The 12,122-nt window shown below is 44.8% G+C and overlaps 1 protein-coding gene across 3 annotated transcripts in view; it reads right to left on the bottom strand.

The window, feature by feature from the left end:
* Positions 1 to 12,122, bottom strand: part of LOC139418864 (palmitoyltransferase ZDHHC5-A-like) — a 49,567-nt gene that overhangs the window by 13,436 nt on the left and 24,009 nt on the right. For all 3 annotated transcript variants that reach the window (XR_011635363.1, XM_071168619.1, XM_071168618.1), the window contains exons 3-5: positions 3,007 to 3,128; positions 1,580 to 1,737; positions 696 to 868 (exon numbers count right to left, since the gene is read on the bottom strand). Coding sequence is in view for 2 of the 3 variants with exons in the window: in XM_071168619.1 (XP_071024720.1) it covers positions 696 to 868; positions 1,580 to 1,737; positions 3,007 to 3,128 (453 nt within the window). In the remaining variant the exon portion in view is untranslated. The remainder of the gene's footprint in view (positions 1 to 695; positions 869 to 1,579; positions 1,738 to 3,006; positions 3,129 to 12,122) is intronic.

The following is a 12,122-nucleotide window of genomic DNA, read 5'->3' as shown; positions in this document are numbered from 1 at the left end:
CCAACCACACACCAACCAACCTACACATCCAACCACACCCTCTCGCCCCAAAACACACACACCCCAACCAACCTACACATCCAACCACACCCACACCCTCTGGCCCCAAAACACACACACCCCAACCAACCTACACATCCAACCACACCCTCTCGCAACAAAACACACACACACCCCAACCGACCTACACATCCAACCACACCCTCTCGCAACAACACACACACCCCAACCAACCTACACATCCAACCACACCCTCTCGCAACAAAACACACACACACCAACCAACCTACACATCCAACCACACCCTCTTGCAACAAAACACACACACCCCAACCAACCTACACATCCAACCACACCCTCTCGCAACAAAACACACACACCCCAACCAACCTACACATCCAACCACACCCTCTCGCAACAACACACACATCCCAACCAACCTACACATCCAACCACACCCTCTCGCCCCAAAACACACACACCCCAACCAACCTACACATCCAACCACACCCTCTCGCAACAACACACACATCCCAACCAACCTACACATCCAACCACACCCTCTCGCAACAAAACACACACACCCTACCCCTCCTAAAACACACACACACTCACTAACCCCCCCCCCCCCCCCCCCCCCCTAAGAACCCAGACTCCTGGCTTTCAGGACATTCCAACACCTAAGTACAGGATACGTGACGGCAGAGTGGACCCTGTCCAGCTGCTGTGTGTGGTAGAGGATGTAGAGCAGGCCAAAACCAAACACTCCCATGATGTGGACCGTCAGGGACAGCAGGAACAGGAAGAAGTAGCGGTAGTTCCTCCGGCCGATACAGTTGTTCACCCACGGGCAGTGGTGGTCAAAGTCCTGGAGGGGGGGGGGGGGGGGACAGGAGTAAAGGGCGAGTTAGAGCCGTTTGTACAAAGTTAAAGGGACAGTGGGAGATTTGGTGCTGGTGTATGTTTGTGTGTGACACTGACAGGAGAATTGAGCTGAGGGCTCATTCCAACAGAGGTTTGTTCAAAGGCATCTCTCCAACCCTGTCCCTGGAGAACTACCCTCCTGTAGGTTAACTCCAACCCTGTTCCTGGAAAACTACCTTCCTGTAGGTTAACTCCAACTCTGTTCCTGGAGAACTACCGTCCTGTAGGTTAACTCCAACCCTGTTCCTGGAGAACTACCCTCCTGTAGGTTTAACTCCAACCCTGTTCCTGGAGAACTACCCTCCTGTAGGTTAACTCCAACCCTGTTCCTGGAGAACTACCCTCCTGTAGGTTAACTCCAACCCATTTCCTGGAGAACTACCATCCTGTAGGTTAACTCCAACCCTGTTCCTGGAGAACTACCATCCTGTAGGTTAACTCCAACCCTGTTCCTGGAGAACTACCCTCCTGTAGGTTAACTCCAACCCTGTTCCTGGAGAACTACCATCCTGTAGGTTAACTCCAACCCTGTTCCTGGAGAACTACCATCCTGTAGGTTAACTCCAACCCTGTTCCTGGAGAACTACCATCCTGTAGGTTAACTCCAACCCTGCTCCTGGAGAACTACCCTGTAGGTTAATGTGTGTGTGTGTACCTCCACACAGTTGTCACACACAGAGCAGTGTGAGCAGCGGGGCGGTCTGTAGAAGCGGCAGGTGGAACACCATTTCATCCTGACCTGGATGCCTCGGATCTCCACCGTCTTGTAAAGCGGAGCGCGGAAATCATCCTCCTTGTCCTCATCCTCATCCGCTGGAGCAACCCACACACACACACTGTTAGTACACTAGCATGAACATCCCCCTTACTAGATCAGCATAAACATCCCCCTTACTAGATCAGCATAAACATCCCCCTTACTAGATCAGCATAAACATCCCCCCCTTACTAGATCAGCATAAACATCCCCCCCTTACTAGATCAGCATAAACATCCCCCCCTTACTAGATCAGCATAAACATCCCCCCTTACTAGATCAGTATAAACATCCCCCCTTACTAGATCAGTATAAACACCCCCCCCCTTACTAGATCAGTATAAACATCCCCCCTTACTAGATCAGTATAAACATCCCCCCTTACTAGATCAGTATAAACATCCCCCCTTACTAGATCAGCATAAACATCCCCCCTTACTAGATCAGCATAAACATCCCCCCCTTACTAGATCAGCATAAACACACACACCCCTTACTAGATCAGCATGAACACACACACATCCCCTTACTAGATCAGCATAAACACACACACACCCTTACTAGATCAGCATAAACACACACACATCCCCTTACTAGATCAGCATAAACCACACACACATCCCCTTACTAGATCAGCATAAACACACCCACACATGCCCTTACTAGATCAGCATAAACACCCACACACACACCCTTACTAGACCAGCATGAACACACACACACACCCTTACTAGACCAGCATGAACACACACACACACCCTTACTAGACCAGCATGAACACACACACACACCCTTACTAGACCAGCATGAACACACACACACACCCTTACTAGACCAGCATGAACACACACACACACCCTTACTAGACCAGCATGAACACACACACACCCTTACTAGACCAGCATGAACACACACACACACCCTTACTAGACCAGCATGAACACACACACACCCTTACTAGACCAGCATGAACACACACACACACACACCCTTACTAGACCAGCATGAACACACACACACACCCTAACTAGACCAGCATGAACACACACACACACCCTAACTAGACCAGCATGAACACACACACACACCCTTACTAGACCAGCATGAACACACACACACCCCCTTACTAGACCAGCATGAACACACACACACCCTTACTAGACCAGCATGAACACACACACACCCTTACTAGACCAGCATGAACACACACCATTATACTATATTACACTGCATTGGCAGGAGACAGTCATACAGAGAGTTTGCAGAGAGCATGAGATGGAAGAGGCTGGTGTTGTTATACACCTGTGCAACACACACACACACACCTCTGGGGAAGATGCCCGGGTCCATGAAGGTGGCCATGCAGAAGTTGGCCAGGACGAACAGGAAGATGACACCGTTGTAGATCGGCACGGCAACCGAGAACTGCTCCGACAGCCATGGACACCTGAAAGAGAGAGGGAGGAAGAAGAAGAGAGGGTTTAAAGAAGTTCGATCAACTGTCGTTATTCATAACAAGAACCACAGCAATGCCCCCGCTGCCTCTGAACACCTCAATTAAAGGAAGGAATATCACGGTAGCATTGTTGACAGTAAGCTCCCATCTATGAATTTCAGAGGGGTTACATTTGTCCTGCCCCCATCTTTCAGCTTCGTAGCAAACCAAGTGGCAGGGCTGCCCTTTTGGTGTGCTTTTCTGGAAATGTTTTAATGAAGGAGTGGGCCCTTAAAAGCAGTGTTTTTGACAGGGGGGGCAGTGGCACTACAGGACAGCTTGTCTCATTGCCATGGGAATGGGGTGACCCACATGTCGCATGGACAACGGGACAACACCCTGAAAGAGAGAGAGAGAGTTCATGCTAGGTTTAGCAAAGACTGCATTTGTCTAGTGAATAAAGCACTTTCGGATTAAACTGAGTTGAGCAAATTCAGAGGGAGACGGATAGGGGGAAAAAAGAGCGAGAGGATGAGATAGATATAGAAGGACAGGGACAGAGAGAGAGAAGGACAGCTCTTTATTAAGGGTGACAGATGCTGGCCTATTTCCCTCGGTTCCAGCATGGTGGTGGTGGTGGTGGTGGTGGTTGTTGTTGTTGTCTGGAGTAGAGCTATGAACTGACAGGAGACGACCTCCACACACACACCCTGACGTTGATCTGTCCTGTCTATCCTACTCTGCACTACTACTGTCACACACTCAATATGTGTGTGAGAGTGAGTGAGTGAGTGAGAGAGCGCTGAGGAATATGTTGAGTAGACAGAGATAGAAATGTGCTCATCTGTGGGGACACAAATGCGCGCACAGGAACACTACATGATCTAACGAGCACACGAGGGGACAGCTTTATTACAGGCCATAGTGTCTAACTGTCTTCATCTCCCCCATAGAAACAACAGTGACAGCACCGTCAACAACAACGGAAGGGATCTGTTGCAGCTCTGTAGAAGCCTGGGTCTGTACTTTGTCAATGGTAGGTTACGGGGGGGGGACTCTTTGGGGAGATTCACCTACTGCTCACCTCTTGGCCACAGTACAGTAGACTATGATCACAGACATTGACCCTTTCTCTCTCAGCTCATTCACTGTCAAGCCGCTAGCACCTCTGTCTGATCACAGCCAAATTACATTGTTCCTCAAAAAAACAGACATGGAAACAACCAGACATTCACAGCCCAATAAGCTGTACAACATCAGAAATTCATACAGATGGGCCCAAAACAGCACAGAATAATACCAGAAAGCAACCTGGAACCAAAACATCCAAACACTCTTAGATAACTTTCTGGATACCACATTCACTCACAGTAAAGAAGGCATCAATCTGGCAGTACAAAACATCAACTATATATTCAGGCAAACGGCAAAAGAAGCACAATTGAAATGGATAAAAAACAAAACAAAAAAAGATCACAGATGACAAGTGGTTTGATGCAGATTGTAAAATTATAAGGAAAAAACTATCCAACCAAAAGCACAGAGACCCAAATAATGGTGAATTACGCCTTCATTACTGTGAGACTTTAAAACACTATAAAACGTACACCCAGAACCAAAAAAGCACAGTTCAACAGCAAGCAGCTGACACTAATTGAGGAGTCCATAAACACACACAACTTCTGGCAAAATTGGAAAAAAACGTTTAAAAAATCTAAACAAGAGGAATTAGCGATACAAAATGGTGACATATGGACAACTCATTTTAAAACACTCTACAACACCGTTCAAATTGACACAAACGCAGAACAACGCCAAATTCATGAGAAGTTGAATGGATTACAAAAAGCTATAAAGGACAATCAAAATCCATTGGACTCCCCAATTACTGACCAGGAGCGCTAAGAAACTTCAGGCTCTCAAATTTAAAAAAGCAATGTGGACCTGATGGCGTCCTAAATGAGATGCTCAAACTCACTAGTGCAAAATCTCAATTGGCTATATTAAAACTGTTTAATTTGATCCTGAGTGTAGGTTATTTTCCTGACATCTGGAATCAAGGACCCATAACCCCAATTTTTAAAAACGGAGACAAATTTGACCCTAACAATTACAGAGGAATTTGTGTGAACAGTAAGCTGGGGAAGGTTTTCTGTAGTTCTAAACTTCCTTAATAAGCACAATGTCTTGAGTAAAAGCCTAATTGGATTTATACCAAAACATCGCACAACTGATCATATTTACACCCTACGCACCCTGATAGATAAACATGTCCACCAAAATAATACCAAAATATACGCTTGCTTTGTCGACTTCCAAAAAGCATTTGATTCTATTTGGCATACAGGACTGTTCTACAAAGTTATTGAAAGTGGTGTAGGGGGTAAAACATATGACATAATTAAATCAAATGTATACTGGCAATATGTGCAGCATTAAAATTATGTTATCAAGAAAATAACATTATTCTTTAACCAGGGACGGGGCCTTCGTCAGGGTTGTAATCTGAGCCCTGCACTCTTCAATATTTACATCAACGAATTGGCCACTATTCTAGAAAAATCCTCAGCCCCTGGTGTTAGTCTCCACAATTCAGAAGTCAAATGCCTACTCCTTGCAGATGACCTATGCCTGCTGTCACCCATAGCACATGGCCTACAGCAGAACCTGGACCTGCTAGCGCAGTACTGCCAGACCTGGGCCCTGGCAGTAAACCCCAAATATACTAAAATAATGATTTTTCCAGAGAAGATCCAGATCTCAGGAAATTAGACCAAAGTTCTCAATTGGTACAAAATATATAGAGTACTGCACACACTACAATTACTTAGGTTTAAAAATAAGCTCAACTGGACACCTTAATGAGGCAGTGAATGAACTGAGAGAGAAAGTACGCAGGGCATTCTACGCCATTAATAAGCGCATTCAAATTTAAATACCTATTAAAATGTGGCTAAAACTAATTGAATATGTCATTGAACCAATTGCACTCTATGGCAGCGAGGTGTGGGGTCCACTTGCAAAACAAGATTTCATCAAATGGGACAAACACCCCATTGAAACCCAGCATGCAGAATTCTGTAAGATTCTCCTACATGTCCAGAGGAAAACTACAAACAATGCATGCAGGGCAGAATTAGGCCAATATCCACTAATAATAAAAACTAAAAACAGAGAAATTAAGTTTTGGAAACATCTAAAATACAGTGACCCCCTCTCATATCACTACCAAGCCCTGCAATGCCAAGAGCTGAGCAAAGAAAAGAGTCCCCTCATCCAGCTGGTCCTGGGGCGCACTGAACGCACTGAAGACTCAGGACCAGAACATCCAATCAATCAGGATAAACCAAATTACAACACAGTCAAAACAAAACTATATTGCTTATTGGGAAACACAAGCACAAACACAAAGCAAAATGCAGTGCTATCTGGCCCTAAATCGACAGTACACTGTGGCTAAATATTTGACCATGGTTACTGATCAAAACCTTAGAAAAACCTTGACAAAGTACAGGCTCAGTGAGCACAGCCTTGCCATTGAGAAGGGTAGACACAGGAAAACCTGGCTCCCTGTAGAGGAAAGGCTGTGCAACCACTGCAGAACAGCAGAACCTGAGACGGAGCTGCATTTCCTGACAAAATGTCAAAAATATAAAACAATTAGAGTGTGTCATTTCCCCAAATTTGAAACCCTTATTCAAGGTTTCAAAGACCTCTCTGATGAGAGTAGGCTACCCGTCCTGTTGGGGGAGGACGCAGAGAGCTGTGGGTTGGCAGCACACTACATTACTGCCTGCCATAAGTTGAGCGACAGTGTCTGGCAGACCAATCAACCTGCACATGTCCTCTACTGTATACTTATTGTTATTGTTGAATGTATGGTTATTTTGACACTTGGTTATTGTTGTTACTGTTGTCCCGTTGACAATTTTGATTCTCATTTTTATATTGTAAATATCCTAAATAAACTTTGGCAATATGTACATTGTTACGTCATGCCAATAAAGCAAATTGAATTGAATTGAGAGAGAGAGAGCGCGCTGAGGTGCATGTTGAGTAGAGAGAGAGAGAGAGAGAGAGAGAGAGAGAGTGCGCTGAGGTGCATGTTGAGTAGAGAGAGCGAGCGAGCTGAGGAGCATGTTGAGTAGAGAGAGAGAGAGAGCGAGCGAGCTGAGAAGCATGTTGAGTAGAGAGAGAGCGAGCTGAGGAGCATGTTGATTAGAGAGAGAGAGCGAGCGAGCAGGCTGAGGAGCATGTTGAGTAGAGAGAGAGCGAGCGAGCTGAGGAGCATGTTAAGTAGAGAGAGAGCGAGCGAGCTGAGGAGCATGTGGAGTAGAGGGAGAGAGAGAGAGCGCGCTGAAGTGCATGTTGTAGAGCGAGCGAGCGAGCTGAGGAGCATGTTGAGTAGAGAGAGAGAGAGCTGAGGAGCATGTTAAGTAGAGAGAGAGCGAGCTGAGGAGCATGTTGAGTAGAGAGAGAGAGCGAGCTGAGGAGCATGTTGATTAGAGAGACAGAGAGCGAGCGAGCGAGCTGAGGAGCATGTTGATTAGAGCGAGAGCGAGCGAGCTGAGGAGCATGTGAGTAGAGAGAGAGAGCGAGCGAGCTGAGGAGCATGTGAGTAGAGAGAGAAAAGGAGAGCGAGCTGAGGGGCATGTTGAGTAGAGAGAGAGCTGAGGAGCATGTTGAGTAGAAAGAGAGAGAGCTGAGGAGCATATTGAGTAGAGCGAGAGAGCTGAGGAGCATGTTGAGTAGAGAGAGAGAGAGAGAGAGAGAGAGAGAGCTGAGGAGCATGTTGAGTAGAGAGAGAGAGAGAGAGCGAGCGAGCTGAGAAGCATGTTGAGTAGAGAGAGAGCGAGCTGAGGAGCATGTTGATTAGAGAGAGAGAGCGAGCGAGCGAGCTGAGGAGCATGTTGAGTAGAGAGAGAGCGAGCGAGCTGAGGAGCATGTTGAGTAGAGAGAGAGCGAGCGAGCTGAGGAGCATGTGGAGTAGAGGGAGAGAGAGAGAGCGCGCTGAAGTGCATGTTGTAGAGCGAGCGAGCGAGCTGAGGAGCATGTTGAGTAGAGAGAGAGAGAGCTGAGGAGCATGTTAAGTAGAGAGAGAGAGAGCTGAGGAGCATGTTGAGTAGAGAGAGAGAGCGAGCTGAGGAGCATGTTGATTAGAGAGACAGAGAGCGAGCGAGCGAGCTGAGGAGCATGTTGATTAGAGCGAGAGCGAGCGAGCTGAGGAGCATGTGAGTAGAGAGAGAGAGCGAGCGAGCTGAGGAGCATGTGAGTAGAGAGAGAGAGCGAGCGAGCTGAGGAGCATGTGAGTAGAGAGAGAGAGCGAGCGAGCTGAGGAGCATGTGGAGTAGAGGGAGAGAGAGCGAGCGAGCTGAGGAGCATGCTGAGTAGAGAGAGAGCAAGCTGAGGAGCATGTTGAGTAGAGAGAGCTGAGGAACATGTTGAGTAGAGAGAGAGAGAGAGCGCTGAGGAGCATGTTGAGTAGAGAGAGAGGGCGAGCTGAGGAGCATGTTGAGTAGAGAGAGCTGAGGAGCATGTTGAGTAGAGAGAGCTGAGGAGCATGTTGAGTAGAGAGAGAGAGAGAGCTGAGGAGCATGTTGAGTAGAGAGAGAGAGAGAGCTGAGGAGCATGCTGAGTATAGAGAGAGAGAGCGAGCGAGCTGAGGAGCATGTTGAGTAGAGAGAGAGAGAGCGAGCAAGCTGAGGAGCATGTGGAGTAGAGGGAGAGAGAGCGAGCGAGCTGAGGAGCATGCTGAGTAGAGAGAGAGCAAGCTGAGGAGCATGTTGAGTAGAGAGAGCTGAGGAACATGTTGAGTAGAGAGAGAGCGAGCTGAGGAGCATGTTGAGTAGAGAGAGAGAGCGAGCTGAGGAGCATGTTGAGTAGAGAGAGAGAGTGAGCTGAGGAGCATGTTGAGTAGAGAGAGAGAGAGAGCTGAGGAGCATGTTGAGTAGAGAGAGAAAAGGAGAGCGAGCTGAGGGGCATGTTGAGTAGAGAGAGAGCTGAGAAGCATGTTGAGTAGAAAGAGAGAGAGCTGAGGAGCATATTGAGTAGAGAGAGAGAGCTGAGGAGCATGTTGAGTAGAGAGAGAGAGAGAGAGAGAGAGAGAGAGCTGAGGAGCATGTTGAGTAGAGAGAGAGAGAGAGCTGAGGAGCATGTTGAGTAGCGAGAGAAAGAGAGCTGAGGAGCATGTTGAGTAGAGAGAGAGCTGAGGGGCATGTTGAGTAGAGAGAGAGCTGAGGAGCATGTTGAGTAGAGAGAGAGAGAGCTAAGGAGCATATTAAGTAGAGAGAGAGCTGAGGAGCATGTTGAGTAGAGAGAGAGAGCTGAGGAGCATGTTGAGTAGAGAGAGAGAGAGAGAGAGAGAGAGAGAGAGAGCTGAGGAGCATGTTGAAGAGAGAGAGAGAGCTGAGGAGCATGTTGAAGAGAGAGAGAGAGAGAGCTGAGGAGCATGTTGAGTAGAGAGAAAGAGAGAGAGAGCTGAGGAGCATGTTGAGTAGAGAGAGAGAGAGAGAGAGAGCTGAGGAGCATGTTGAGTAGAGAGAGAGAGAGAGCTGAGGAGCATGTTGAGTAGAGAGAGAGAGAGAGAGAGCTGAGGAGCATGTTGAGTAGAGAGAGAGAGAGAGCTGAGGAGCATGTTGAGTACATGTCTTTACATCTGACGTTGCTCTGCTCTGTCCCATTGTCAGGGGTTGACTGATGGTGCACTACTCAATAACTGTCACACTACAGGCCGTAGGGGACTGGTGTGTGAGGACTGATGTGCATGCGAGTGTCTTTCTAGAAAGGCAGAGAACAAACCAAGTGAGGGTGTGTGTGGTGATAGCAGTGTTTATGAGGGAATACCCCCCTGAATTGTACAAAAATGAATGGCAAGATATTGGCATTGGACAAACCATGTACACAATGTCCAATACCACCCAAAGCGGAGTTGATTCGTGGAAAGTATATGGCAAATGCCATATGGCAATTGCCAATTGTAACACCTCAAAAATCCAACAGGGGGCGAGTGCGCTCCACCGGGGTTTTTCATATTGGAAATGCAACCCAAGTCAACATCCAAAAGAAAAATTTTGAAAATAGGATATTTTTTTCAAAAACTTTTCACCCCTTAAAAAAGTGCTTTCTGGGCCTTTTTTCGAAATTCTTTAGCTTTTTTTGTCAATTACACATGTGTAAGAACTGTATGAATATACTTTTGTCCAATTTTGATATCAATTTTTTTTTTTTTAATTACATGCGCATAAGGCATATGTTTTGTACATTTGCAATATGATTTCATAGGAAGTCAAAAGTCAAAAGTCAAAAATGTCAAAATTTGGTAAAAAACTTCACACATCCTTAAAAAAGTGCTTTCTGGACCGTTTTTCAAAATTCTTTCAATTTTTATGTCAATTACACATGTATAAGAACTTTATCAACATACTTTAGTCATACTTTATTATCATTTTTTTTGTTTTTTTACTAGTGCATAAGGCATATGTTTTCTCCATTTGGAATATGATTTCATAGGAAGTCAAAAGTCAAAAGTCAAAAATGTCAATTTTATAAAAAACTTCACACACCCTTAAAAAAGTGCTTTCTGGACCGTTTTTCAAAATTCTTTCGAATTTTGTGTCAATTACACACGTATAAGAACTATATCAACATACTTTATTCGTATTTTATTATCATAATTTTTTTTTTTTTTTACTTGTGCATAAGGCATATGTTTTGTCCATTTGCAATATGATTTAATAGGATGTCAAAAGTCGAAAATTTGATTTTTTTTTAAAACTTTAAAAACTAAAAAAAGTGCTTTCTGGACCGTTTTTCGAAATTGTTTCGATTTTAAGACAATTAATCATGTGTAAGAAGTGTATGAATATACTTTTGTAAAATGTTATTATCATAATTTTTTTTTTTTTACTTGTGCATAAGGAATATGATTTGTCCATTTGCAATATGATTTCATAGGAAGTCAAAGTCAAAGGTCAATTTTTTTGGGGGCCAAAATTGACTGAACTGATGAACTCGGGACGGCCGGGCAGTGATAGTTGTTCATTTCCATCACTCGTTGTGTTGATTTCATCATGTCCATTTGCAATATGTTTTTTCACTATAGAATCATATTGCAAATGCGCGTGCAACTGGTAACCGGGAAAAAAATAATGATGATTTCATTATGTCCATTTGTTTATGTTTCCTTACTTTTTCAAAGTCACTGTGCATTTGCAATATGTTTTACCATCACGAATTTGTCATGCTCAAAATTCAAACTATACTTTGCTCAAACTATACCTTTGTCAACTTGTATTATCATAATTTGTTTTTGTTTTACTTGTGCATAAGGCATTTGTTTTGTCCATTTGCAATATGATGTCATAGGAAGTCAAAAGTCAAAGTCAAAAGTAACGATTTTCCTCCGTGCAACTGGTGATCTGAAATGTGCAACTGGTGATCTGAAATGTGCAACTGGTGATCTGAAATGTGCAACTGGTAACCCAAAAAAAAAATATTTTATTCTATGTTTCCTTACTTTTTCAAAGTCACTGTGCATTTGCAATATGTTTTAATGGGCAGGTACCATCACGAATTTGTCATGCTATAAAAATCCTGCAGGAATGTGAAATTGACTGGCCCGATGAACTCGGGATGGCTTTGCAGTGATTCTGGGTCATCTCAATCGCTCGTTTGGGTTGATTTCAGAATGTCGCTTTTGGTGATGTTTTTTCACTATAGAATCATATTGCAAATGCACGTGCAACTGGTCACCCAAAAATAAAAATTTTGGATTTTTTTTGTTTATGTTTCCTTACTTTTTCAAAGTCACTGTGCATTTGCAATATGTTTCAATGGGCAGGTACCATCACGAATTGGTCATGCTATAAAAATCCTGCAGGAATGTGAAATTGACTGGCCCGATGAACTCGGGATGGCTTTGCAGTGATTCTGGTTCATCTCAATCGCTCGTTAGGGTTGATTTCAGAATGTCGCTTTTGGTGATGGTACCTCACTGTTTAAACATAT

Source organism: Oncorhynchus clarkii, chromosome 10 (assembly GCF_045791955.1).
Source record: "Oncorhynchus clarkii lewisi isolate Uvic-CL-2024 chromosome 10, UVic_Ocla_1.0, whole genome shotgun sequence".
NCBI lineage: Eukaryota > Metazoa > Chordata > Actinopteri > Salmoniformes > Salmonidae > Oncorhynchus > Oncorhynchus clarkii.
Note: the sequence above shows the minus strand (reverse complement) of the source record. Positions and strands in the feature narration are given on the sequence as shown.